The sequence below is a fragment of the Mangifera indica genome, chromosome 1 (assembly GCF_011075055.1).
Source record: "Mangifera indica cultivar Alphonso chromosome 1, CATAS_Mindica_2.1, whole genome shotgun sequence".
NCBI lineage: Eukaryota > Viridiplantae > Streptophyta > Magnoliopsida > Sapindales > Anacardiaceae > Mangifera > Mangifera indica.
In genome coordinates, this window is record NC_058137.1 from 27,254,944 (window position 1) to 27,281,069 (window position 26,126).

The following is a 26,126-nucleotide window of genomic DNA, read 5'->3' on the forward strand; positions in this document are numbered from 1 at the left end:
CATATACACTTTTTTTTTTTTCTCACTCTTGGAGATATAGTTCTCCAATTAACACTCACCAACACTCTACAGTCACTTTCATAAGAGCGACATTGGTCATTATTTACAGTTGCTTCTATTGGTTACTTAGCCAACTTTGAATATTCTTCCAGCTTCTTGGAATGGTAATACGAGACTGGACATCTTGTAGCAGAAATTCCTGGATACATGTAGAGCAAGTAGATTCTAGAGAATGTAGTTTATTTGTACATGTTTTAAAGATCGAATTGATGATATTAGACATCTCTTCTTCTCTTAAACATCGGCATCATTGGACTCGTTTTGTGCTCAAAAGCTTCAATGTACAAATTTTCCTTAGTTTCCACCAGTAATCCCCATAGGGTGAAAACTACAAAATCACTAGAGAATATATATACTTGCTCCTAAATTATAAGGCCTTGATGCAAATGTAACATCATGAATTTTCATCACTTGTTCAGCATACTCTGGAGAAGAAACAATATTGGAATTTTCTCCAAGATGAAGGTGCATAAATGGCCCATATCTCTTATCTTTGCCAAGTCTCTTAGAAACCGGTTGGTTTTTATTTTGATTCCAGTCCCCAATATATTTATAGAATACCGGGAATCCTTCACCGTGCATCTCTTATCTTAGTTTCTCTCATTCCTATAGGCACGAATTGAAAATTTTACATTATGTAGTTGTTTCGTCTTTCTGTGTTTGGTTTTTACTAGGATAAATTGAAATATATATTTTATATACAGACACACACTTTACATAGAGAACAATTCTGTCGGTATGGCGCAAAAATTAAAGATCTATCCACACGTGGATAACAGTAAATCTGACCATTTTTGTGACAATATACATGTTGGAGAAATTTCTACTGTTATTATTTCTTCGCTGGACTTCACTGCAGTCAAAGAAATATGGACCCTTTATATTTATGCATCTCCAGCTTGGAGAAATTTCTACTATACAAGATATATGGACTTAACTTCCAGCAAATTTTATTGCTTCAAATGCTGGATCAGTGATTAAATTCATAGACACAAATTTCTCATCTACATATGGTGTCATAGTGCAGCTTCCTGAAAGAAATGAAAAGATCAAGAACGATTCAAAGCGGCTATCAGAGTAATTACACCGTCTGCAGAAGGTTTTAACATAGTAATTCGAGAACAATTTAAATCGGCTGCCAAGGAGATTATGCATTTGTAAGAGATGAAAGTATAATCTTTAAGATTTTAAAGACAAAGAAGTTAAGACTCACATTGCCATTGAAGTAATACAGAAACACATACTATATAACTTTTATGAAAATTGTTCTGAGAAGCTTCTCTTTGAGGAAACTTGTCAGAACGACGAGTGACCAGTTGCAAAACTAGCAATCAAAGAGCATTTCTTATTTGCATATTCTTCCATTGGAGGCTATGAATGATAAGGAATGGGAATCAAACATAAATCATCTTTTCTCTTTGTGCTGACACCAAATGACTCAGTCATGTCCAAATCTTGATTCTTCATTCCACCAGGAAGTTTCCAGTCAAAATGGTATAGCAACATTGCTAGAGGAAGCTCAACATTGGCCATGCCGAATGAAATTCCCGGGCATATCCTCCGTCCAGCGCCAAATGGGATGAATTCGAAATGAGTCCCCCTAAAGTCAATAGCACTATCAATAAACCTCTCTGGATTAAAGTTCTCAGGTTCAGACCAATATTTTGGATCCCTTCCGATGGCCCATGCATTAACAATGACTCTGGATTTGACAGGCACGTTGAATCCATTGATCTCACAGCTTTCTCCACATTCCCTTGGAATTAACAGCGGGGCGGGAGGATGTAATCTCATAGTCTCTTTTATTACTAGCTTCAAGAATTTCATTTCACTAATGCCTGTTTCATCAACCTTCCCTTTTGTATTAAACACATCCCTCACCTCAGTTTGTACTTTTCTCATCAGTGTTGGATTTTTTATCATCTCACAAAATGCCCAATCAATTACAGTAGCCGATGTTTCACTTCCAGCACTAAAAATATCCTGTAAAGGAAGTTTAAATCATGCTCTATACATGGAATGATAGATTACCTATAGTTAACCTATATTTCATTTTGAAAAATCTACCTTTATCAAGATAATCTGCAATTACAATGAATATCAAATTAGATAACAATGATATTGTGTTTTATCTTTAATTTAAAATTATTCAATCAGATAATGACATATATCATTGACATCCAATTTATACAAATTTTAAATGTTTGATAGTGTAAATGTTTCATAGAATTTATGTTGACCAAATGATAGAGAGATTAGTTCATGCATTGAACTATGAGGATGTTATCGTATAAGAAGTACTTACCAAAATTATTGCTTTAATGTTCTTGGGAGTTAAAGAAAATTGAGGATCACTATTCTCTTGAAGCTTTAGCAGAACATCAACCAAATCTTTATCTCCTTCACTCTTGTATGGCATTTTATGTTCATTGACAATATTTTCAAGTATTCTATCAGCTTCTTGATGTATCTTCTCAAGTTTTGACTTGATTCCACTGATCGATTGGAGCAGTTTGATGGAAGGAAAGACATCGGGGATATTAAAACCTCCTAGCAATTTCGTAGACTCTTTGATAACCGCTATAAATGACTCTTTATCCTTGCAATTTTTGCCAAAGGCTGCCCTTGAAGTGACACCATATGATGATGAGAAAATTGCTTCAGTGAGGTTAATCACTGATCCTCCTTTTGAAGCAATCGAATCTACGAGATTAAACACCTCTTCTTCTCTTAAAAATCGAAAAGATTGTACTTGTTTCGGGCTTAAAAGCTCCGACGTGCAAATTTTCCTTATCTTTCTCAAGTAATCACCATATGGTGAAAAGGCTATATCAGTACATTCATAAGTCATAATACTTGCTGCTTCATTGTAAGGCCTTGAAGCAAATATAGCGTCATGAGTTTTCATCACTTGTTCAGCATACTCTGGGGAAGAAACAACAATAGTAGAAAGTTCTCCCAGCTGTAGGTGCATAAAGGGTCCATATTTCTGGGCCAAATCTCTTAGTGCACGATGAGGTAGAGACCCCATAGCGAGAAGCTGGTGAAGATTTCCAATAAAAGGTAATTTCGGTGGCCCTGGAGGGAGATTGAAAGATCCGTCATTAGTTTTAAATCTTTTGCTAAGCTTCATCACCATGAAGACGAAAAGAAGAAAGCTGAGAAGGATTGACAAGGAGGGGAATATGAACTCCATATGTGAAAGATGAAAGAGAATAGTAAGTAAGGATACTATGTAACTATCTCTGAAATACGTAGCGCAAATATATATATATATATATATATATATATATATATATATATATATATATATATATATATGTGTGTGTGTGTGTGTATGAACTTCGTAAAAAAAATTTAGAGAGGGATTTCTCAGGCTAGGTTATTACAGTCCACACACTGTAACAGGTTTCAAAACGCCAAATATAATGATAGGAATCTTGTTACATCAAGTAGAAGTACTTTGATTCAAGAGATTGCCATCTTGTGCCGGCAAATTAATAAGAACAATGACATAGCAGCGACATAACCAAACTAACAAACATTGAATCCATTTGGGGACCCCTTTCATACTCAATTATTTTAAAGGCTGATTACCTTACAATACATATTTTTTAGACTTTTTTTTTTCAATAAAATATGAAAGCTGAGTAGGATTGACGGGGAAGGTGACATGAGCTCCGATTCTTTTGTCATAGATAAAATAAGAACAGTGAGGATTTACAGTCTACTATTGTAAAAGGTCTCTTCTTGTGCTGGCTGTTATAAAATTTCAAATTTTCACTAATACAGCCGTCGGTGGATCCATCCTGAGAACTTAATGATCAATTGTCTTCTTGTCTTTTGAGTTATTTGTGGCCGGTGACTATATCTTAATAAAATATTGTTTTGAAGTCTTTATATATGTTTTATTTGTTCCATTATTTTAAACCTAGTAGTTGTTGCTTAACCCAAAAACAATGTAGAATGAACAAGAAGGTCAATTTTATCAGCTTTTATTTAAACATATTTTTCAAAATAATGAATGAGACACCTTCATACAAATAAAAACCACTATAGAACAAGATTACTTCACAAATGATTCATTATCTTCCTTGGCTAAATATTCCTTCCGATTAAATAATTCAACAAAAAAATAGTTAGATAAGATCAATAGTTAGTGTAACAAGTCTCTCATATTAAATACCGAATTTTTTTTTTCATTGCGATGTAATAATAAAAACTTTTACTTTTTTATCTGTTTTAATTTGAACGATTCAAACATGAGATTGATCTCTATGCCCATAATAAATAAAAAAATATTATACATATATATTTTAAGAGCAATGCTATGTGTACCCAATTTTGATACATAATTCATGTACATAATTATGTGTCATCATACAATTAGGTGATTTTAAAACATGTGTCACTATATGATAAAAAAATATTCAATCACATGATGACACCTCATCTGTGTACATAAATTGTGTACCAAAATTAAGTACACATTGTTTTATTGATATTTTAAATATGTAAATGAGTATACACTTATATATATTATTATGTGATTAAATGCTATTTAATTCTTAATTTAAAATAATTCAATATCGAATATATACTTATTTGTATATTCAAAATAGATATATAAAGTTTTATTGAATAAATAATTACTTGATTTAGAAGTTTTAATAAGTTCTGGGAATCTATATTCAATTTTTTTTTGCCATTATTCTTGGCTCATTTCATGTTTTAAATTGTTTATATGGACTTATATAATGCTTTCTTGTTAAAAGATGAGGTACGCCCTTCCTGAGGACCAAGAATTAAATTCTTATAATTATTTTTCCCAAAATATTCCCCTTCTGTGTACATCATCAATCAGATAGATAATTTTTTTCTCTTGAACTCTGCTACTTCACACCATAAACAATGCTCAAATGGGCGATTTATCTGAGAAAGCATTGGGAATCAATGAATTTAGAAATAAATAGAGACAAGGCTTTTGAATGTATATATGCAAATTGATATTGTATTACATGAGTGTTCTTGATACAAAGATTATTATTTTATTATTACTTATTAACACATCATGTTCTAATCAGTGCAATTTGAATTACTTTTTTTCTCAAAAATAAAAAAATTTTAATAATAAAAATATCTTCAAAACAAACACTTCCTTCATTGAAAAGCAGGGTTTAATGTATTAGAGGGTGGGTTTATTCGTGGAAATTATACAACAGTAATTTTATTATCAATATTCAACTATTACAAATCGCTTTTCTAAGAGCAACATCGGTGTTGGTTACTTAGCTGACTTTGAAGGCAGTACGAGTTTGTCTACAATGCCCATAATGAATAATGACCTGATTTAGAAGTTTTGATGAATTATAGAAATATATATTCAATGTTTTTACCATTATTCTTAGCTTATTTGACGTTTTGAATTGTTTATATGGGGCCTTACATAATGCTTCTTCTTGTTAAAGATGAGGTAAGTTCTTCATGAAGACTAATTTTCCTATAATTAATTTTCCGAAATTATTCCCTTTTTATGTAATATACTATAATTTTAAATTATAACAGAAAACTACATTATCAACCACGTAAATACTTTTTTTTTTCTTGGACTATGCTACTTCACACCATAAAGAATGCTCAAATGAGAGATCCGTTTAAGAAATGTCAGTTTCTCTTTATTTCACATATACATTTTAATGAGCTGTTAAATAAAGTTAGTGGTCCGTAACTTCCCATTACATCCTTAACGCTATGACATATATATTGAATTTTTGTGAGACACTTAAACAAATCTCACATTGACAAACCATGAGAGAGATGTTGAGTTTGTTTGTATACATTTCATCTCTAAATGATGAAAAAATTTGATTGGTTAAATAGTTTCTAAGTTCTTTAAACTGTTAAAACTTTTTTTAAGTTGTAAAACTCAAAAGTAAAGTCATAATAGACTGTTTATTCAAAGTGAATAATATCTTGATAGTTAGTCGAACTATTGAACCAAAAATGTTACAAGTGAGGACATCAAGTCTTGTAAGGAGGGGGGTGAATGTTACAATTTCATATATAGCTTCATGGGTTGAATGGATAATTGATACACATTTGCCATTTATTTTGTGAATTTGGATCACTTGAAAGCCCTTACATTCAAGAATGATTTCTATTGCAAATTCAACATTTGCATTGCAGGGGGTTGACTTTTACAATTTTCAATTTTTTTTTTTTAAATTTACATTATGTGCAATTTCGTTTATATAGGCTTAAAAGCTTAATTTATATATTCCAACAAGAAAACGTTGGAAATCTATGAATTTAAAAATAAATAGAACAAGAGGCTTTTTAATGTGTATATATACTAGTTGTTATATAATATGTTACATGAGTGTTATTGATACAAAGATTATTATATTATTTTTACATATTTATAAAACATGTTTTAATCGGTGCAAATTAAATTAGTTTTTTTTTCTCCAAAATAACAATTTTGTAAGGACAAAAAAATAAAAATAAAACACACCCCCTTCAATTTCCTCTAGAGAATGCTATCATAATTAAACATTGGCCTGATGATGATACGAGTTAGGACAACCAAATCATTACTTAAAGTGAGACATTATGTACCGCAATTGAACTAAATAATGTTGAATCTGTTTTCGCATTATTTGTCAAAAAGAAAAACATTTTTTTTTTTAATAAATAATTTCAATTAGCGTAGACATGCTTGAAATAAAGTTATGTTGTCCTTAGCTTTCATCGAAATTAAGGATTTTATTAAAGCCAAAGAACTATTACCCATCTAAGTTTTAGTTTAATTTTAAAAGTACATTCATAGTAGATAAAAACATACAAACACCTATTCATAGGATAATTACTGTTAAAATTTTCAGTTAGAGGTAATAGTCAAATTGTTATTTTATTACTAAATCTTAAAACCTTCAAAATTAATATCTTTTTTCTCCTCAGGTTTTAAAAACTAATACTTCATCACATTCTCAAAATTTTAAAAGTTTAGATTTCACCCATAAGACTTATCTCCCTTCTCCAACCACTATCTCCATCTCCGACAATCGTCAAATCTACTCTAAATCATTGCCATCGAAGTCTTTTCACCTCTCTAACAACAAATTGATGAATTTTGTCTAGAAATCCAGACAATTTTTGTTTGAACGTGTTGTCATTTAGACAAAGAGATTTAGATTCTCAACAAAGACTAAAGACACAGCAGGGAGCATGAATCTCAACTTTGCGGCGGAGATATAGATTTGATGAAGACGAACAAGAGAGTGAAGTCAAATCATTGATTGAGTGTGGCTGCTTTTCAACCAGAGAAGGAACTTTGTTGCCAAAGAAGATGGGTGGGAAGAGCAAGTCAATCAAAAAAGAAGAAAAGAGAAACCTTAGGGAAGAATGCAGTTTTTCAAAATTTAATTATACGAAAAATTGTTTGTTTTCTAAACTAAGAAAGAAAAATGACATAAATTTTTAGAGTTTTAAGATTTAAGGATAAAATAATGATTTTACCTTTACCTCTAATTAAAAATTTTAATAGTAATTAGCTTATTAATAGATATTTGAATTTTTTATCTATCATAACTATATTTTTAAGATTATGGTAAGTCTTAATAGGAAATATTCCTTTTGTCTTTTATTTTTTAGATATTTGTACAATATTCACCAACCATAAATCTATCATTAAAGCTCACGTCATCATATACATTATTTTCTCACCCTCTTGCAGATACAGTTCTCCACTTCACACTCTTGGAGATATAATTCTCCACTTATACTCACCAACCAACACTCCTCTACACTCACTTTCATAAGAGCGACAATAGTATTTATTTGTGGTTGCTGACGTTGGCTACTCAGCTGACTTTGAATATTCTTCTAGATTCTCGGATGGCTGTACGAGAGTTGATATCTTGTAGCAGAAATTCCTGAATACTTGTAGAGCAAGAAGATTCTATAGGATAAGAAGTAGAGAGAGGCGGCGTTTTATTTTTAACATTTTCAAACCCCTGTTTTTATTTCAAAAACTATATATATATATTTTTACTTTCACTATAGGTACTTATGGATGGTAAGGAATGGGAATCAAGCATAAATCATCTTTTCTTCTTACGGTCAAACCAGAGGACTCTGTCATATCCAGGTCTTGATTTGTCATTCCCTCAGGAAGTTTCCAATCAAAATGGTACAACAAATTCGCCAAATGAAACTCAACACTGGCCAGACCAAATAAAATTCCAGGGCAAATCCTCCTCCCAGCGCCAAATGGAATTAACTCAAAATTAGTCCCCTTATAGTCAATAGCACTATCAACGAACCTCTCTGGAATAAAGCTCTCAGGTTCAATCCAATAGTTTGGATCCCTTCCGATGGCCCATGCGTTAACAATGACTTTGGTTTTGGCTGGTATGTTGAATCCATTAATCTCACACTGTTCTCTACATTCTCTTGGAATCAACAAAGGAGCAGCAGAATGTAATCTCAAAGTCTCTTTTATTATTAGCTTCAAGAACTTCGTTTCACTCATGCTCGTTTCATCAACCTTCCCTTTGGTATTGAACACTTCCCTCACCTCAGCATGTGCCTTTCTCATTAACGTTGAATTTTTTATCAGTTCACAGAATGCCCAATCTGTTACAGTAGCAGATGTCTCACTACCGGCAGTAAAAACGTCCTGGAAATTAAGGAAGTTAAAATCCACGCGTTATAAGAAGAGTCAATTCAGCTGTCTATGTGACTTCAAACATTCTCTAAATAATTTTAAAGGCTCGCAGATACCAACTAATTTTAAGAAGAATTAAAGAAAAACAAGCATGGAACAAATACAAAAAATAGAGGAAGTGCAATATTGGACCTTAAGATGCAAAATTTGACTTTTTAAGCTAAATAAGGACACAGGGACAATATGATCTCTTGTACTGATCAGTATATAACACAAATTAGTGCACGTTTATAGTTTTTGGGTGATGACATCTCAGTTTGTTGAGACTTTTTAACAGAATTTATGTTCATGAGATATTAGAGAGAGCTTAGTTTATGCGTTGATGAAATCTAAGGAGGTAGATAAACATGGTAAAAGAAGGAAAAATACTTACAAAGATGATTGCTTTGATGTTCTCGGCTGTTAAAGAAAATTGAGGATCATCACCATACTCTTGAAACTTCAGGAGAACGTCAACCAAATCTGCCTCTCTTTCACTCTTGTCAGACATCTTATGTTCATTCACAATGTTTTCAACTATTTTATCAGCTTCTTGATGCAGTTTCTCGATTTTCGACTTGATTCCAGTAATATATTGGAGCAGTTTGATGGAAGGAAACAAATCCGTTACATCAAAACCTCCTAGCAATTTTATAGCATCATTTATGACGGATTTGAATGATTCTTTATCTTTGCATTTTTTGCCAAAAGCCGCCCTTGAAGTGACTCCATATGTGGATGAGAAAATTACCTCGGTGAGGTTGATCACTGATCCTGCTTTTGAAGCAATCGAATTTATGAGATTAGAAGCCTCTTCTCCTCTCAAAGGTCGGAAAGATTCGACTTGTATTGTGCTTAAAAGCTCCGTCTTACTGATTTTCTTTACCTTTCTCCAGTAATCACCATATGGTGAAAAGACTATATCGCTTTGATGATAAGTCATGACACTGATTGCTTCGTTATAAGGCCTTGAAGCAAATACGACGTCATGAGTTTTCATCACTTGTTCAGCGTACTCCCGCGAAGACACAACAATAGTAGAAAGTTCTCCCAGCTGTAGGTGCATAAAGGGTCCATATTTCTTGGCCAAATCTCTTAGTGCACGATGAGGAAGAGACCCCATAGCAACAAGCTGGTGAAGATTTCCAATAAAAGGTAATTTCAACGGCCCTGGAGGGAGATTTAAAGTTCCATCGTTGGTTTTAAATCTTTTCCCTATTTTCATCACCATGAAGACGAAAAGAAGAAAGCTGAGAAGGATTGGCAAGGAGGGGCATGCAAACTCCATATGTGAAAGAGGGAAAGGAAAGAGTATGTGGATTGTAATATCGTTGGCTCTGAATGAACGAATATATGCATTTCTCATACTGGCTTATGACCATGTACCCCTAGAAAAAGCTTTACAAGTAAATTGTTCCCTCTGGTTTAAGAAAAGATCATAAAGGTGCCCTTATGTCAGTATGACCATCAAGGGAGGATTCTTCGTAATGTTTAAATACAATAAAACTATATGTATAAATAATGTATATAACTTTATATATAAATAACGACATATCATCATATAATTAAATGTTATTTTATTTTTAATTTTTAATTATCTAATTATATCATAATATATCATTATCTATAAATAAAAATTGAATGTATAGCATTACTTGTCTAGATAATATGATAGGAGATTTGTACTTGTTTCTAGAATCTAAAGTAAAAATTAATATGTTATTCAATAAAATCATGGTGAAAATAATGATTAAATTCCTCCAAATGTTGACTAGAATTGAGTTAATAGAGTTAAATAGTATTTGACTTGAGTTTGGCTTGATAAAATAATAGGATTGAGCTCTAGGTAGGATTTATTGGTTCAAGCTTAATTTAAAAAATTATATTTAAACTCATTAAGTTTTAAATAATTATATTTAAGCTTTTTAATTTATATTTATCAATTATCTTTTATATTCAAAATCAATGAATAAGTTTTAATGGTGCAAATACAAATACAAAACTTTTAATAATTTATTGATATTTCATCCTAACCGAGCAATAAGCTTGCATCTCACTAAGCCAATGAGCAAACTTGAGAACCGAAATCCAATGACTGTGAGTCAGACTATTGAACCAAAGAATGTTCAGATTGAATGCAAACTATGTAAAATGTGATTGCTGAAGAGTCTCTTCCTTCAACTTCCATCAGTGAACGGTTTGACAAAATTATGGAAGCAAGAATGCTATTCATAATTTTGTTGTGCATAGATAATCTAGATAATGTTGAATTTTTATCAAATTATATCCATGAGTAGTTTTCGATATGAGTCAACTAGCACATAAATACATCAATCAGTGTCTTGCATTGAAATGAAAATCTAGAATCACTTCTTTTTATGGTGGGATTATTTGTACCCAAAAAATGCAATTTTCAAAACCAAATCCTATTTGAATATTTAGATTTTTACATATTTTTCTTATGTAAAAGAGGCCCACAGTTGAGGTTGTACTACAGAAAGTCTCTTCGGAGACATCCGATAAAATTGAAATGATACAGAGAATATTAGTATGACCCCTCACAAGGATGACATATCTTTTTTACTTAGAAAAATTTTAGCAGAAAACCAATGGAAATATAGAATTCTGAGAAGAACCTTGAAATGATCTACCTAATTCTTATGTATATTTATGATCATATTTATATGTTACTTGCAGAATCAATAAATTGTTTAGTTTATCTGAATAACTTCAAAATAAACTAGCGTGTATGCTATGCTGTTTTAACAATTTTTGAACTTTATTTAGGTAGGTCATCTATTTGTTTTCATTTTTATTTTCTTATTTGCTTTGATCTATGCGTATTGTTACATATACAAACTATATATAAAAACTATCATCTGTATAAACTAAACCTTTTCTTTTGATATGTAATCTCTTTCAATTATCTAATTTATTTTTAATTTAAAATCATTTAAATATATCAGTTTGTAAAGAATAATAATAATGTTACTTAAAGTTCCAGAGCATATGTATTTTATATGGAGCATATGCTTATCTAGAATTGCTTGTATATATTAAAGGTTATGTATACGTAATTCCATTAACTAGAATAATAAAGAATAATAATGTTTCTTGTAACTATGTAATAATAAAGATATGTTTAAACCAGAATAAATTACACATGCATAAGAAAAAGATAGGAAAAAAAAAAAAGTTAAATGAACGAGAGAAACATGTCTTTGTATTTTGAAATAACGTTGAAAGAGATTTGAACTCATGTCTTGTTATAAAATCTCTTTTATTGTTACTCAAACAAGTGTTTGGAGACAAGACGCTATTAGTCACGCCCTTTCTTCTCTTATGATCCTTTCTTGATGTCTTGTCTAGTACTGAGTGGGAATTCGTATAATCTCCAATAAAAATGCTCAGCAAATTTTCATTCTAGGAGGAATTATAATTTCCTTTCATATTATATGCTGGTGACTCCAAGGTAAGTAAGCTTTTTATGAATGTACATATACAAGTATTGTGTATAAGTAATGCTTCTAGTTGCGGATTGTGTAATTGGCTGCTTTTCCAATACTGTTTTCGTACATTTGACTAAATAGTCTAACCGCAATCACTGGTATTTAGATTTTTGAAACCCCACGGATGTGAGTTTGTCTTTGCCCTAAACCTTAGGTGGGAGTAAGTCTTTTGGCCTTTTATTTTATATAAAACAGTTAATGTCTTTTATACTAAGAAAATTTAAATAACTTGCATATATGAAGCCAGATGGTGTCATAAAAAACATGAATGAATATGCATAAATTATGGAAAATGATAAAAAGAGAATACATGTTTCTTCAGCTTTTGAATGCTACTGAGAAGAGTCAACTAAAGTGCTGCTCGAATTGGTTGCAAATTTCAGTGGAAGATATGATTATGAGTGAAGAGTTTTTCCATGAAAGGGTTGATTCTGCACAAAGTAATAGAACTAATTCTCCACCAGCATATATAGCATGTGTATGTAGCTTACTAGTTGAAGCTTTTATTAATGCCTCCTGCAGATTTTTTGGTCGATGCCAATGAAAATAATTATCATACGAGAATTCATTTGAGAAGAAATCTTGTAAGGGACTGGAATTGGGGCTTGGAAGGTGTCAAGTAGTTAGAGAAGTGCAAATGCAGTTTCTTGGCATCATCAAAGAAGCTGATATTGACATTTGTGTTGCTTTTGACAATGCTTAACTTACATAATCTCTTTCTTCGATCGGAAGACGGATGAGAGCCAGTGATTGGCTTCTCTTGTTCCAGAAAGTCTGCATTCTTATCATCAAGACTTTCTTACATGCACAAGTCAAAGTTTAAAAAAGGACTGCCACCGAAAAATTTCTCTTTTTCTTTGTTTGGTTCTGAAAGTTGTCATTCTCATTGTGGCCCTCAGAGGAAAATCATGCATAAACAACCACCTTAAGAAATTAAATATGGAGTATATCAACACCAGCACAGATTCTTATAAAGAAGGATATTCATCAGTTTGTGAGTACCAGTTTGGGAAGCCATGGTTTAACACAGAGTCATTGTATTGAAATCCAACAAGAAATGTCCTCCTTAGATCTGTTTCCTGATAGGATATTAATACTTTCATTCACTTCTTCTGTTCTTACCTTCAAAACTTAAACTACTGGTCTATTGTTCACCAAATTTCTGCCATGGAAGCAGCGGTATATCTAGCTACAGAAGTTGTATGCTACTGTTGTTGCTCCCTTTATCCTTGTTGCTCCATCTGTTCTAATATCAGAGACACATTTCGTTTCAAATCAAATCTAAAAGCTTTAGAAAAGGAGACAAAGACTCCGGTTGATCTCAAAGACAACATCAATCAACAACTTGCAGCTGCAGAGAAAGCTGGGAAGCCTCCAAAAACTCAAGTGAAAGAGTGGCTTGAAGAGGTCAAAGAATTTCTGCTTCGGCTGGAGGCATAGCAAACAAGTATGGAGACCTACAAGGAAAGCCGCAGTGGATGTTTGTTTAATTGCAGTTACCGGTGTAAATTCAGTAAGGAAGTGGCAATAATGCTTGAGGAGGTAAAGAGACTTACAGCAGCTGGAAATTTCCCCACTGGCATAGTTGATCATGTCCCAGAGCCTTCAAATTTTAATCAAGCTGCAAACTAGCAAACTTCAGGGAAACTTCAATCTTCGTCTGACTGATGTGACCTGACTAGTTTTATGCCCAGTTAGCTTCAGCTTTGCTTGCTCTAGCTTCATAGCTTGTCCCTGCAAGCTGTTGGCTAGTATCTCTTTCTTGTGGGTGATATGTAGTTTCTGCTTCTTTTTACTTTCATGAGCAAGTAAAAATGATTGTCTGAATCTCGCCGATTATTCTGCCAAAAAATAAACATGATGAGGAAATGCCAAGTTATGCACTTAGATGTAAATTAGCCTTGTGATACAAGATCAGTATTGAAGGTTAATAGGTTTGGTTTGTTTGGTTTATGTTGAGCATAGGTTGAGTTGAAATTTAATTGGTCTTCAAAAACAAAACAATACATATAATGAACGCAAATTAAAACTGTAGAAACGTAGAAGGAACATAGTAATTTTTTACGGTTTGACTATTTTCGATGTATCTTACATTCATGGGACATAGTCCAACAAAAGTATCTATTAAGAAATACTATTATCGTCAATTACAAGTTGAAATTAATCACAAGCAAACGCTCCCTGTTCACTCCATATGTAGAACAATGTGTATACAAAGAACTTCATAGTTACCATCACCTGTTACTTTTCCAAACAGCAGGAGTGTATTTAACTTAATCCCTCTCAAACATCATTATGTTTTCAGAAATCACCAAATTAGATCATTTATGTTTTCTGTTTTTTTAGCTTTGTGGATGTTAACTTGGTTGCAGTGCAAGATACAAACTTAGCAGAGAAACCGCTAGAATGCTCAAGGAGACACAGAGGCTTTTGAAGGTTAGTGGTGTGACTGCTAGAAGCCTAGAACAGAACTTGTGAATTATTTGGCAAAAGACGTTGAGTATACCCCGGACCATCAGTTGGAAAACAAACAACAACATCAATAAATTTGGCCAAAGTTATGAGTCTGTTGAATGATTATGACGTTCATAGGACTAATGTTTGGGGCATCCGAGGAGGGGCTTAGACTACCCTGGTAAAACTTGAACAAAAATCTCAAAAATACTTCGCCAACTCAACAATTTGTCATGGTAATGAGGGATACTGTGTCCGAGGATCTAGTTTTAAAAAGGGTGTTCAAGTAAAATAAGAGAGATTGAATCTGAAGTGAAAATTATACAAAGTGTGAAGAGGTTGCCTGTTCAACTGCATGGTAATTTTGCCTCTTAATTTATACTTTAAGCCTGATTTCTAATTAAGTGACATCCCTGCCCCTTTTAAGCCACGAAAGTCAACTTGTGGATTTTTCATTTCCAGGCTTCCTTAGTTGACCACCAAATTTTGAAGAAGAAATTTTCGAAGTCTCTGACATCTTGTTCGGTTGGTTTCTTTGCACGGATAGGATAGGAGAGCCAAGAAATCTGTAAATTATTATAAAGCTTGAGAGCTGAGATCCTGGATCCAGGTTCCTTTGGCTAGTCTTGGCTCGTGGCTTCTCTACTAAGTCCTTTGAATTTTATTAAGATTTTGATATCTTTGATCATCTAACTTCCTCCATGGAAGTAGCAGCTTCAATCATAAGTTCCATTCTGGCACCGGCCTGCGGCTCTCTTTGTAGCTCAACCTACCCCACCATCTTCAACACCGCAAAAATCCAATCAAATATCGATGCTTTAGAAAAGGAGATGAAGAATCTAGTCGATCTTAGAGAAGACATCAAGGGTCAACTTGCATTAGCTGAGAAAGAAGAAAAGTTGCTAAAACTTCAAGTGCAAAATTGGTTAAAAGAAGTTGAAGATTTTACACTTGAAGTTGAAATGATGAAAGAAGTTATGGAAGCCAACAAGAAGAGACTCGGTGGATGTTTGTGCAGTTGCAGTCTGCGCATTAGATTTGGTGAGGAAGTGGCAAGGTCGCTCAAGAAGGTGAAAAGGCTTATTGTCGATGGAAGTTTCCCCAATGGTCTATTGACCGACAATTATGCTGCAAAGCGTGTAGAGCCTGTCCCTGGACCTTCAATCCGAGATCAAACAACAGCATCAAAAAATTTGGCCAAACTTATGAAACTTCTGGATGATGATGGTGTCCGGAGAATTGGCATCTGGGGTATGGGTGGAGTTGGAAAGACAACTCTTGTTAAGAACCTGAATAATTGTCTCCTGAAAGATGACTCAAGGCAGCCTTCTCGCATGGTGATGTGGACTACAGTCTCCAAGGTTTTGGATCTAAAACGAGTTCAAGCGCAAATAGCTGAGAGATTGAATTTGGTGGTGAAAATGGAAGAAAGCGAGCAGCAACTAAGCATTCGTCTATATAAAAGACTTCTGAAGGAGAACAACTTTCTTCTCATCTTGGATGATGTTTGGGAGACGATTGATTTGGACTGTTTGGGTATTCCGCGGCCTGAAGAGCATGCAGGTTCAAAGATCATACTGACATCTAGAAACTTAGATGTTTGTCGGGCCATGAAGACTGATGTTGAAGTTAGAGTGGATGTTCTTGGTGACGAAGAGTCCTGGAAATTGTTTAGTCAAAATGCCGGTGAAGTAGCCAGTTCAGATTACATCAAACCATTCGCTGAGGCAATTTCTAAAGAATGTAAGGGGTTGCCTTTGGCTATCATAACCATGGGAACAGCCATGAGAGGAAAGACAATGGTCAAGCTGTGGAAGCATGCTCTGAATGAGTTGCGAAGATCAGTGCCATGTATCAAAGGCATTGAAGATAACGTCTACAAGCCTGTAAAATGGAGTTATGATTCCTTGGAAGATAAGAAAATCAAATCCTGTTTCCTATACTGCTCTTTGTTTCCTGAGGATTTTTCAATTGAAGTAGACGAACTAGTGTGGTGCTGGTTGGCTGAAGGGTTACTAGAAGAGCAAGAAAATTATGAGGATTCAATCAACAGGGGAATAGCTTTGATAGAAAGCCTGAAGGACAATTGCTTGTTGGAAAATGGTCACCATAAAGGCACTGTGAAAATGCATGATGTTGTTCGAGATGTTGCTATATGGATTGCATACTCATTGGAGACTACATGTAAATCCCTTGTTCGTTCAGGGGCTGGCCTGAGCGAGATTTCAGAGATCGAGTTCCTGAATTCTCTTAGAAGAGTTTCTTTCATGAATAACAAAATAACAAGGTTGCCTGACTGTGAGATTCAATGTTCAGAGACCTTAAGTTTACTACTTCAAGGAAATCTTCCCCTTGATAGAGTGCCTCAAAGATTCCTTCAAGGATTTCCATCACTCAGAGTCTTAAATTTGAGTGGAACCCGTATCCAGTCACTGCCTCTTTCCCTTCTTCAACTACATGATCTTCGTTCTCTAATTTTAAGGGGCTGCTACTATCTTGAAAACTTACCCCCACTTGGAGGCCTGAGTAAACTTCAAGTACTTGATGTATGTGCCACTAGTATCAGAGAATTGCCCAGAGGGATAGAAGAATTGAGTAACATAAGGCAGTTAAATCTCTCCCGGACTCATTATCTCAAAACAATCCAAGAAGGAATCATATCCAGCTTGACTTCTTTGGAAATTCTAGACATGACACTCAGTAATTATCATTGGGGACTGAAAGGAGAGGTAGAAGAGGGAGAAACAAGTTTTGAGGAGCTGGGATGTCTAGAACGTTTACTCATCTTATCCATTCGATTGAAAGGCCTTCCACCGCCAGGCTCTGAAGGTCTTACCTGGATAAATAGATTAAAAAGATTCCAGTTTTTTATAGGTCCAACAGCAAACTCCTTGCCAACTAAACATGACAAAAGGAGGGTGACAATCGGTAGCCTTGATCTTTCAGGCGAATGGGTTGGTTGGTTTCTGACTAATGCAAGTTCGTTTATCCTGAATCATTGTTGGGGACTAAATGAAATGCTTGAAACCTTAGTCATATACAGCGTTGATCAGTTTACCGGTTTGAAGTCTCTAACCATTGCAAGTTCCAACAGCAGCTTAAGGCCAGAAGGAGGATGTGCCGCCCATTATGATCTGCTACCAAATTTAGAAGAACTTCATCTCCATGACCTCACTTATTTGGAGAGCATTTCAGGACTAGTTGGTCATCTCGGACTCAGATTTTTAAGACTTAAATCAATGGTTGTGACACACTGTCCTCGTTTGAAATATCTTCTTGCTTGTGGTGGCTTCATTCTAGACCTTCCAAATCTTGAACTGATAAGGGTAAACTTCTGCAACAATTTGGTTGAGCTATTTCATTATTATTCAGAGCAAAGGTTCCCTCCAGAACCTGTTGTTCCAAAGCTGCAGACATTGGAACTGAAGTATCTTCCCAAGCTAAGGAATCTTTGCAGACACAACGAACCGTGGCAGAGTCTAGAGCACATTGAAGTGATCAAGTGCAATCTGCTCAGGAAGTTGCCTCTCGTTGATCAAAATGCAAATGGTATCAGAGAAATAAAAGGAGAGTTGCAGTGGTGGAGCCAATTGGATTTTGACCAGGATACCAGATCAAGTCTACAGCCCATCTTCAGACAGGCAGATATGGAGCTAAAACCAATGGAGATGCAGAAAATAGATGGAACAGTTTTGTATCATTGATTACAAACATAAAAAAGAAAAAAAAAATTCCATGTCATGTTCAGTGTTCTCACTCAAGTTTGAGCAAGTAGATTGTCGCTCCACCGTCCTACATGTCTCCTAAATTCATCCATGCATAGAAGTAGCATTTGTGAGCGTGAACACCTCATCAGCGATGAATTTTCGGATGGTTTAGGCTTCAGATTCTTGCTGCCATGCTTTCCATCTCCTCAGCTGCTTTCTTTTGCCATTTCATAGTTTGAGTTACTGTTTTTTTCATCTTATAATTTATTTTTTGCTGCTGTAATGTCTCCATAATCCTTTTACACTGTTAAATTTTTAACATTAACCGGCATTCCTGGTGCTTAGAGGTTAACTTCGGCACCATTGACTTAAATCAAGTCACAAGATTCTCTTAAATTTATCCTGGGAAAGCAAGAGGTGCAGTCAAACGTGTTTATTGGCTAAAATCAATGTTTTAATGCATAATCACCATCATTCAATTAACTTGATCCGAATCAGAAGAAAAGGAATTAGAAAGAAAAGCAACCTGCTTCAATTTATATGATAAAGGGTTTGCATGACTTTGATCCCACGAAAGACATTGCTTCATAGCAATAATGTTTGAACATTAAAATAAGAATGAACCTGTCCTTACTCAACAAAGCTTGCACAAGAATGATATCTAAATAATTATATAATAAGGCGAGCAAGAGTTACAAGGGGCTACTATTATATACATACTACAGCTGATTATTGGTAATGTATTTCTTTATTCTGTTATTTACAGTGTCAACAGAAAGATGAAGATGAGACCAAACATTGTATCCACAATTCCGGATAACTTAGTAGTCAAGCCGCCCTATGCCTCAATACTTCTCTACATTCCACCCATAATAGTAACACCAGTCAATCAGCCTTCCTGTAGAAAAAAAGAATGTACTGCACACCTGCAGCACATAGAATTTATATATAAAAAATGCAGCATCAATTCCAACCCAGAAGATTAAATAAATGACAATAGAAAGCAAATATTTGCATTAGCATCTTTCTGTGGGTGCTTGACACTGAATACAAATTCTTTTGCTGGTTATATCCTGTGTCAAAGTTTAGGCTAAACACTTCGGTGCTAAAACTTTATTTCCCTTTCAAGCACCTTATGACAGTATAAGCATACATTTGCTAAATTTCATGACAGTTCCTGCCAGCTCCCTGAGCTAGTTGATAACACAAATTAATAAACCTCAGTGTTTATATCTAACTACACATTAGACTACTGAGATAAAAGAATTTACCTCTAATCAAACTCATCACCTTCATCTTCAAAATGATTCTCCATTTTCAGGCCTTCAATGCTATTATTTACAAACTTGAGTTTAGCCTCCATTCTTAAGCTCTCACTATTATTTACAGTCCCAAGCCGCGTATTGATTTTACACATGTCACTATTATTTACATAGCCCTTGGTTTCTACTGGCATCTGAGGGCCATCGCAACCATTTTCTCCAGTATCACTGCTATGGTCAGGTACTGAAGCCACACTATCAGTTACAGATTCAAGAGAAACAGAGCTACTTATGCATGAATGCCTGCCCTTTTCAGAAAGCCCAGACCTCTGATGCACCAGCTGTCCATTGGTATTGTTATCTACACCAGGAACCCTGCATCACAAGGCAATGAAAATGAACATACATAATGGAAAACACCATGAAATTTCATAGTTGTGCAACAAAGAAAGCCATAGACTAGTAAATTAGCATGAACATCCATAACAAGCACATGACATTTTGTGAACCTACTGATAAGTTATACAGCTGTGATCAGAAAATACAAATACGTTCTTAGTAAAAAAATTTCGCATAAATAATTTCTTATATCTAATTAGCTAATCAAGTGTTATCCAATTAAAAATAATGCATCACATAAGCATATTAATATTAAGGTCAGCAAACCAAAGTAGAAAACTATTGGACAAAAAGTACTTCGAATAAAAGCAACCATGCAACCAGCAACTGGAAAGAATATGATAGAACACGGAAGCACCTTGCTGCTTGTGGTTTGGGACTCTGAAGATAGTCAGAAACTGGGATCAAGTGTTTTGACCTAGCTTCAATCACACGAGTAGATATCTTTTCAATTTCAACTTCCCCTTTCAATTCATCCTCCACTTCAATGCCCTCCATCGTCATCAACTGGAAGTATATCTGATAATCAATGGCAAAACAACAAAAGGCACATCATACATCAAGCAAAACATTTGCATTATTCCATCAATAAACACCTCCAAAACCTTGTACAAGAAGGAAATACCTCTGGTTTTGCCCAGAATGGAATTCGAGGCGGATGCATCTGCAATTCAGCTTCAGAAATATACATGTGGTGTTTATCCTCAAGATTGACCTTTTTCTCAACTGCAACCCTAGCATCAGTAATAAGACAAGTTCTCTTGTTAATTTCTTCAGGGTATATCTTATTGCTGTCTAACGCTCCATTCTCACCATATATGTCTAGATTGTCTTCTCGCTCTCTTCGAATCTGCTTCTGACATATATTCCACTTCTGGATAGCCTCAACTACTAATCCAGCATCGCTATCCGGAACTGAATCAAAAGCAGTGCCCAATCCAGACACACCTCTCATCACATCTAGACCAGCTGATACCCGCAATGCATATTGTATCATACACCCAGAGGGAGAGAAAACCAGCAGATAGTACTTCATCTTTGAATATACATCAGCATAAACTTCCCCATTTCCTTTACAGTTGTGAAAAGATGATGCGATGGCCCCAGAAAGGGGACTCATCCTTCCCGTTGCAGCTGCTGCCGCACCACTTACATGACCTCTCCAACCATTATTTCCATTTCTTAGTCTACTAACAACAGAGAGTGTAACTGGAGATCCAGATGCACAAAGACTGTGTTGATTATGCAAATGTACACCAGAATTAGGTGGCCAATGAACACCAGGCTTAGTCATGAAACCAGATCCATTATATTTTGCAGTAAAACTAGTATCAGCAGACTGAAAATAAACAGATCCCCCTAAAGGATTTATAGCAAACAAATGGCTTGTACCCCTAGAGGAACTAATCATAATCCAGTTGCTGTCATTACTGAAACTAATGTCCTGAATAACCTGAAATCAAACAAAGCAAGGGACCCAAAAAAAGACATAACCAATGATTAACATTTATCATATGTGTGTCTTCTTGTGTGTGAGAGAGAGACTGTATGGAAACAAAATGATGAAAAAATTACAGTGCCCTTACAGCATTTGTGATACCACGTTGCAGCCGGTAAAGATGTACATAAGGTTTACCAACAACACACGCAGAGGAGCTTCCTTGGAGTCCAGGCATTATTTTGAAGACATTTATGTTATGACCTTGAACAGAAGCAGTCACTAAAAGAACCCCACTAGGATCAAAGCATAATGCCGCAATAGGACTCTTGTGTGCCCTAAACTGGGCAATAACACCTTTACTGACAATGTCTCTAACAATGACCTAATTGAAAATAAATTAGGTTATGCATAATGAAATCTTATACTCAGGCCTAGATAGCCAGATGAAGAGTAAAGCAGAACAGAATAATATAAAAAATAACAATAATCTTAGTTCATGATATAGCATATTAGTAACAGAACATTCCTTCCTGCATCAGAATAAAGGATATGATTCTTATGATAAGCTAAACACAATATGTACAAAATTTTCCATCTTAAAAAACTGCACATGCAATCAGAAAAAGCAAGTATAAGAACTAACTAGATATGTGCATTACCAAAAATTGATTAAAGGAAAAAAGAAGAAAGACACAGTATACATTATAGGTGTAAACAAACTAAGGGAAACATATACCATTCCAACATTATCAGCATCTGGCAGAAGACCATTAACAGTTCCATTGCCCTTCCCACCAGGAATCGCTGATTGTAGAGAATTCTGGGAATCAGATAGAAGCTCAGAATAGTATCTTGACAGCTTCTTATATCCCATATCTCCTAGTGTCGCTATCCCAGTAGCAAGTTGCTTGCTTGATACTTTTGCATAGTGAGCAACCCGGCTTCCATTTGATGCAAGGCCAGAAAAACTCAGAGAAGGACTTAAATGTTGTGGACTGACACGCCCAGAATTGGAGACTACAACTGGACTTCCACTATAAGCCAGCCACCTGGGACCAACTGCAAGAGGTCCAATGCCTATACCTCCAGTAGTAGGATATCCAGTACCTATAGGATTTATCAGAATCGAGTATTCTCTCTCCAATGTTGCAGCATCAAAGCAGTGTATCTGCAATACATAAAAACTTGGTTCTCAAACTTTGATTGGGCAGAAAGCAAAAGTGCCTCAGAGCATAAGTTTACACAAGCATACCTGGGCTGCTTGACATATAGCAACAACTCTAGAGCTGCTCCTTACAGAATAAATGATTGATCTGAACTTTAGCACATGTACATAAGATTGGGATTTCAAAGAATAAAAATGAACAACAGAAGGCTCAAAACTTCCATTTGACGAGTCACGATAGTTTGGGACAATTCCATGAGTTGATAACCCATCCTGAATGTTAGTACCACCAGATAAGGACCCATCAGAACAAGTTACCAGAAGTGGCCGGACTTCAGCATACTTGTCTCTCGATCTTTCTGATGTTACTGGTTTTGGTAGCATTTGCAAAAACGAAACAGGACCATCATATCTGGAAACTAGGTCACACACATTATCTGCTTCTTCAACATCCCAGACCTGGAAACCAGAACGATAACCCAGAAGGAGAACTTGCCGTGTGACATCTCCCTCACCCTCTAACTTGTCAAACCCAGCCCAAAGCACCTTTTATATGATAAAAGTAGATTTTGATATGAGCCCTCTCCATTCTCAGATCTTAATTTCAAGAACTCCAAAATAACAATAACCTTTTCACAAATACTTACCATAAACAGGAATAATAAACTAAAGCATCACAAATACACACTCACACAAATTATAAAACTAATCCAAAAATACACAATAAAGCTTCAAAATAAAGTTCAGAATATAAAACCAAAAATAATAAAATGCTAAAATGTCTATGTGGCCAATCCATTCATATCGAAATTTGACTATTTGCACAACCCTAGTCCTCTAATTATCAAAAGCAAATTTGAAAATCATAAATGCACATCATCATACACACTCAGACAAGATATAGGGGAAAATCATAGGCCAAATTGCACAAAAAATCACCAGCACCAGTCACATTGTCCAATCCTTCATACTAAATCATTACAACAAAGACCAATTACTATGTATCACAGATGAACTACCCTACACACTGATGGTGAAATGAATTTGAATAAACAACAGGAAATTTAACACACTAAATCTTTCCCTCACTCTTCAATCCCAACCTGCAGTTTGCAATGCCCACTTTGCAAACCAAAAGCAAGACAGCAATTCATTCTCTGAACCAAGGTCTTCCAAGACCTCTCTCAATTTCACCCAAAAACCATTAATCTGACTGCTTGAAATCTTAAAAACTTATGCTATTACTCAAATGAACTAAATTCCACATTTAGAATCCAATAATATCCCAAACTTAACAGGAACTGTTTAATTCCTAACTTCATATAAAAAATCTAGTAATTTACCAATTCACAAACTCTCAGCCTAAAATTCATATTCAGACAAGCAGAACAAAAGACATCGCAAAACATATAATTAGTTTATGGTCTTGATTAATCACAGTTATTAACTTACGTTTAAACCCCCTAAAAATAAATGAATTAAAGCAAAGAAAAAATTTTTAAATTTAGATATTTGTACCTGATTATGGCTTGAATCATCAATTCTCTCCACAATCGACGACGCCATTGACGCTGCCGACCGCGCTACCGTGGACGCCCCAGACGAGACGATCCTCAAATAGCTTGAGATTGCACGGAACGGGCTCTTCGCTGACCGCGAAACGACACGGTTTTGTGACTTTTGCCCATCACTATTACTACTATTCCTCATCCTAAACACAAGCCCAACAATCAAATGAACAAATACCCACAACACAAAATTTATTTCCCAGTCACCAATTTGCCGTTTGAGCATAACCCCAGGCTGTTTCTTTTTTTTTTTTTTTAAGATAAAACACACTTTTTCGAGGTGTAAAAAAGCCCTAATTTGTGCAAAGAAACAGCCCTAATTTGCTATTCTTCGATAGCAAGTGAACTCATGTTGATTTCGAGAAGAACCCAGATGAAAACGAGCTTTGAATTGAAACAAAACCAGTAGAACTATAGTTCACGACGTTTCGTTTTCAGGAAACATGATAACTGCTTTGAGAAAACAAAAAACAAAAACAATTATTGGAAGTGGAAGCTTTTTTGGTTTTAATCTTCAATACCCAAGCCGAAAAAAGAAACGATATCAAAGATACAAACACTTTGTTACAATTATTTGGAGTTCGATCAGTATCGTAATTCACAATAAAAATGAAACAAATAAAAAATTTACAAAACCAAAGAATTTTTTTTTTTAGGAAATTAATTTGGTGAAAGAAAAATTAAATTTATAGTACAAATCCCATGCAAGAGATTGAAACAATAAATTTTATGGGAGAAATCAAAGAAGGTGAAGAGGAAGGAGAGACGGAAGGTGCTTCGGGGAGAGAGAAAACTTATATAGCGATGAGTCTTTTTTTTTTTTTTTGGTGCTTTTGGATTTGGAGAAATCAGAAATGCGAACAAATTCGAGTTTGGCGTTTGGATTAGAAAATTTTTTATTATTAAAATTAAAAAATTATTTAAAATTAAATTATTTAAAAATTATTAAATATAAATAATTATTATATTTGATAAAATTTAGTAAATATAAATAATTATTATATTTGATTAGAGTTAATATAATAATACTAATAAATTATTTTATTTAAATATTTTTTAATATAATTATTCTAAAATGTTTTTATATTATTTGTTATATTAATTAAAAATACGGTTATTTTTATTTAAAATATTAATAAATAAAAAATAATTATAATAAAATCAATATTATTTTAATAATCTTTTAATATTTAAGGTAAAGATGATAATCAAATTATCACTTATATTACCTATCGTATCACTATTAATAATAGAAAATTATCGTAATATTTTATTATTGATAAAATAAATAAGATAATGTAAGTAATGAAAGTTAAATTAACAAGATAATCTTTGTTACATATAAAGCAAACAGGCCTAAGTGGTTTCAAGTTAGATCTGATGTATTATATAGTTTCAAAATTTCTTTAAACTAATTTAAGGATTTTTTAGTAATCACATCATATATTCGGTACATCTTAGTTGAGATGGATTCGGAGTTTGCTCTGCGTGTTATATTTTGGGTGTTGTTGAAGGCCAAAGAGCTTATCCCCACATAAAAATTGTTATTTTTTCAAGTTTTCACTATTTAATTTTCAAAAACTTTTTTATCCACTTATAAGATGTTAAAGTTAATTAAATCTAATAATTTTTAAATTTTAATCTCTTCCCCCTCTTCCAAAACCCTAAAAACTAACAATTTTTCCTTCTCAAAAAATTTAAAAAGTTACATTTGCCCTCTATTAGAGTTTGCAGTTTCTTTTCTTCCTTTCCAACAATTAGAGCCAACAGAGACGCTCAACAACCTATCTTTTTCGCTTGTTATTGATGACCCTAACCGAAGGAAGATGAAAATGCGACGAACCAACTTTGTCT

The 26,126-nt window shown here is 34.2% G+C and overlaps 4 protein-coding genes and 1 pseudogene across 5 annotated transcripts; 2 read left to right on the top strand and 3 right to left on the bottom strand.

Moving 5' to 3' along the window:
• Nucleotides 1-1,190: 1,190 nt before the first annotated feature.
• Nucleotides 1,191-3,256, bottom strand: LOC123193988 (cytochrome P450 71D11-like). Its single transcript, XM_044607091.1, has 2 exons — nucleotides 2,366-3,256; nucleotides 1,191-2,043 (listed from the first exon to the last, which is right to left on the bottom strand). The coding sequence occupies exons 1-2, from the start codon at nucleotides 3,254-3,256 to the stop codon at nucleotides 1,432-1,434; spliced, it is 1,503 nt and encodes a 500-aa protein (XP_044463026.1). The 3' UTR covers nucleotides 1,191-1,431.
• A 4,414-nt stretch (nucleotides 3,257-7,670) lies between these two features.
• LOC123194403 (cytochrome P450 71D11-like) lies at nucleotides 7,671-10,055 on the bottom strand. The gene is made up of 2 exons (XM_044607597.1): nucleotides 9,162-10,055; nucleotides 7,671-8,740 (listed from the first exon to the last, which is right to left on the bottom strand). The coding sequence occupies exons 1-2, from the start codon at nucleotides 10,053-10,055 to the stop codon at nucleotides 8,129-8,131; spliced, it is 1,506 nt and encodes a 501-aa protein (XP_044463532.1). The 3' UTR covers nucleotides 7,671-8,128.
• Nucleotides 10,056-11,267: 1,212 nt separating this feature from the next.
• Nucleotides 11,268-11,364, top strand: LOC123196019 (annotated as a pseudogene).
• A 3,820-nt stretch (nucleotides 11,365-15,184) lies between these two features.
• LOC123219339 (disease resistance protein At4g27190) lies at nucleotides 15,185-18,797 on the top strand. Its single transcript, XM_044641238.1, has one exon. The coding sequence runs from the start codon at nucleotides 15,432-15,434 to the stop codon at nucleotides 18,432-18,434; it is 3,003 nt and encodes a 1,000-aa protein (XP_044497173.1). The 5' UTR covers nucleotides 15,185-15,431; the 3' UTR covers nucleotides 18,435-18,797.
• A 224-nt stretch (nucleotides 18,798-19,021) lies between these two features.
• Nucleotides 19,022-25,106, bottom strand: LOC123219345 (autophagy-related protein 18f-like). Of its 2 annotated transcripts, none has more exons than XM_044641259.1 (8): nucleotides 24,223-25,106; nucleotides 22,792-23,250; nucleotides 22,276-22,707; nucleotides 21,685-21,921; nucleotides 20,724-21,551; nucleotides 20,457-20,617; nucleotides 19,709-20,074; nucleotides 19,022-19,335 (listed from the first exon to the last, which is right to left on the bottom strand). In XM_044641259.1, exons 1-7 carry the CDS (start codon nucleotides 24,496-24,498, stop codon nucleotides 19,711-19,713), a joined length of 2,757 nt encoding a protein of 918 aa, XP_044497194.1. In that variant the 5' UTR covers nucleotides 24,499-25,106; the 3' UTR covers nucleotides 19,022-19,335; nucleotides 19,709-19,710. The 2 variants fall into 2 exon arrangements, with proteins under 2 accessions (XP_044497194.1, XP_044497186.1); XM_044641251.1 differs by having other exon boundaries at nucleotides 19,022-19,363; nucleotides 24,223-25,105.
• Nucleotides 25,107-26,126: the final 1,020 nt, after the last annotated feature.

Coding starts and splice junctions, on each gene's coding strand:
- LOC123193988 (XM_044607091.1), bottom strand. CDS start 3,256: ATGGAGTTCATATTCCCCTCCTTGTCAATCCTTCTCAGCTTTCTTCTT. Junction 2,044..2,365: donor ACATTAAAGCAATAATTTTG/GTAAGTACTTCT, acceptor CTTCCTTTACAG/GATATTTTTAGTGCTGGAAG.
- LOC123194403 (XM_044607597.1), bottom strand. CDS start 10,055: ATGGAGTTTGCATGCCCCTCCTTGCCAATCCTTCTCAGCTTTCTTCTT. Junction 8,741..9,161: donor ACATCAAAGCAATCATCTTT/GTAAGTATTTTT, acceptor CTTAATTTCCAG/GACGTTTTTACTGCCGGTAG.
- LOC123219339 (XM_044641238.1), top strand. CDS start 15,432: ATGGAAGTAGCAGCTTCAATCATAAGTTCCATTCTGGCACCGGCCTGC.
- LOC123219345 (XM_044641259.1), bottom strand. CDS start 24,498: ATGCTCAAACGGCAAATTGGTGACTGGGAAATAAATTTTGTGTTGTGG. Junction 21,552..21,684: donor AACGTGGTATCACAAATGCT/GTAAGGGCACTG, acceptor GTTTGATTTCAG/GTTATTCAGGACATTAGTTT. Junction 20,618..20,723: donor CATTCTGGGCAAAACCAGAG/GTATTTCCTTCT, acceptor ATTGATTATCAG/ATATACTTCCAGTTGATGAC.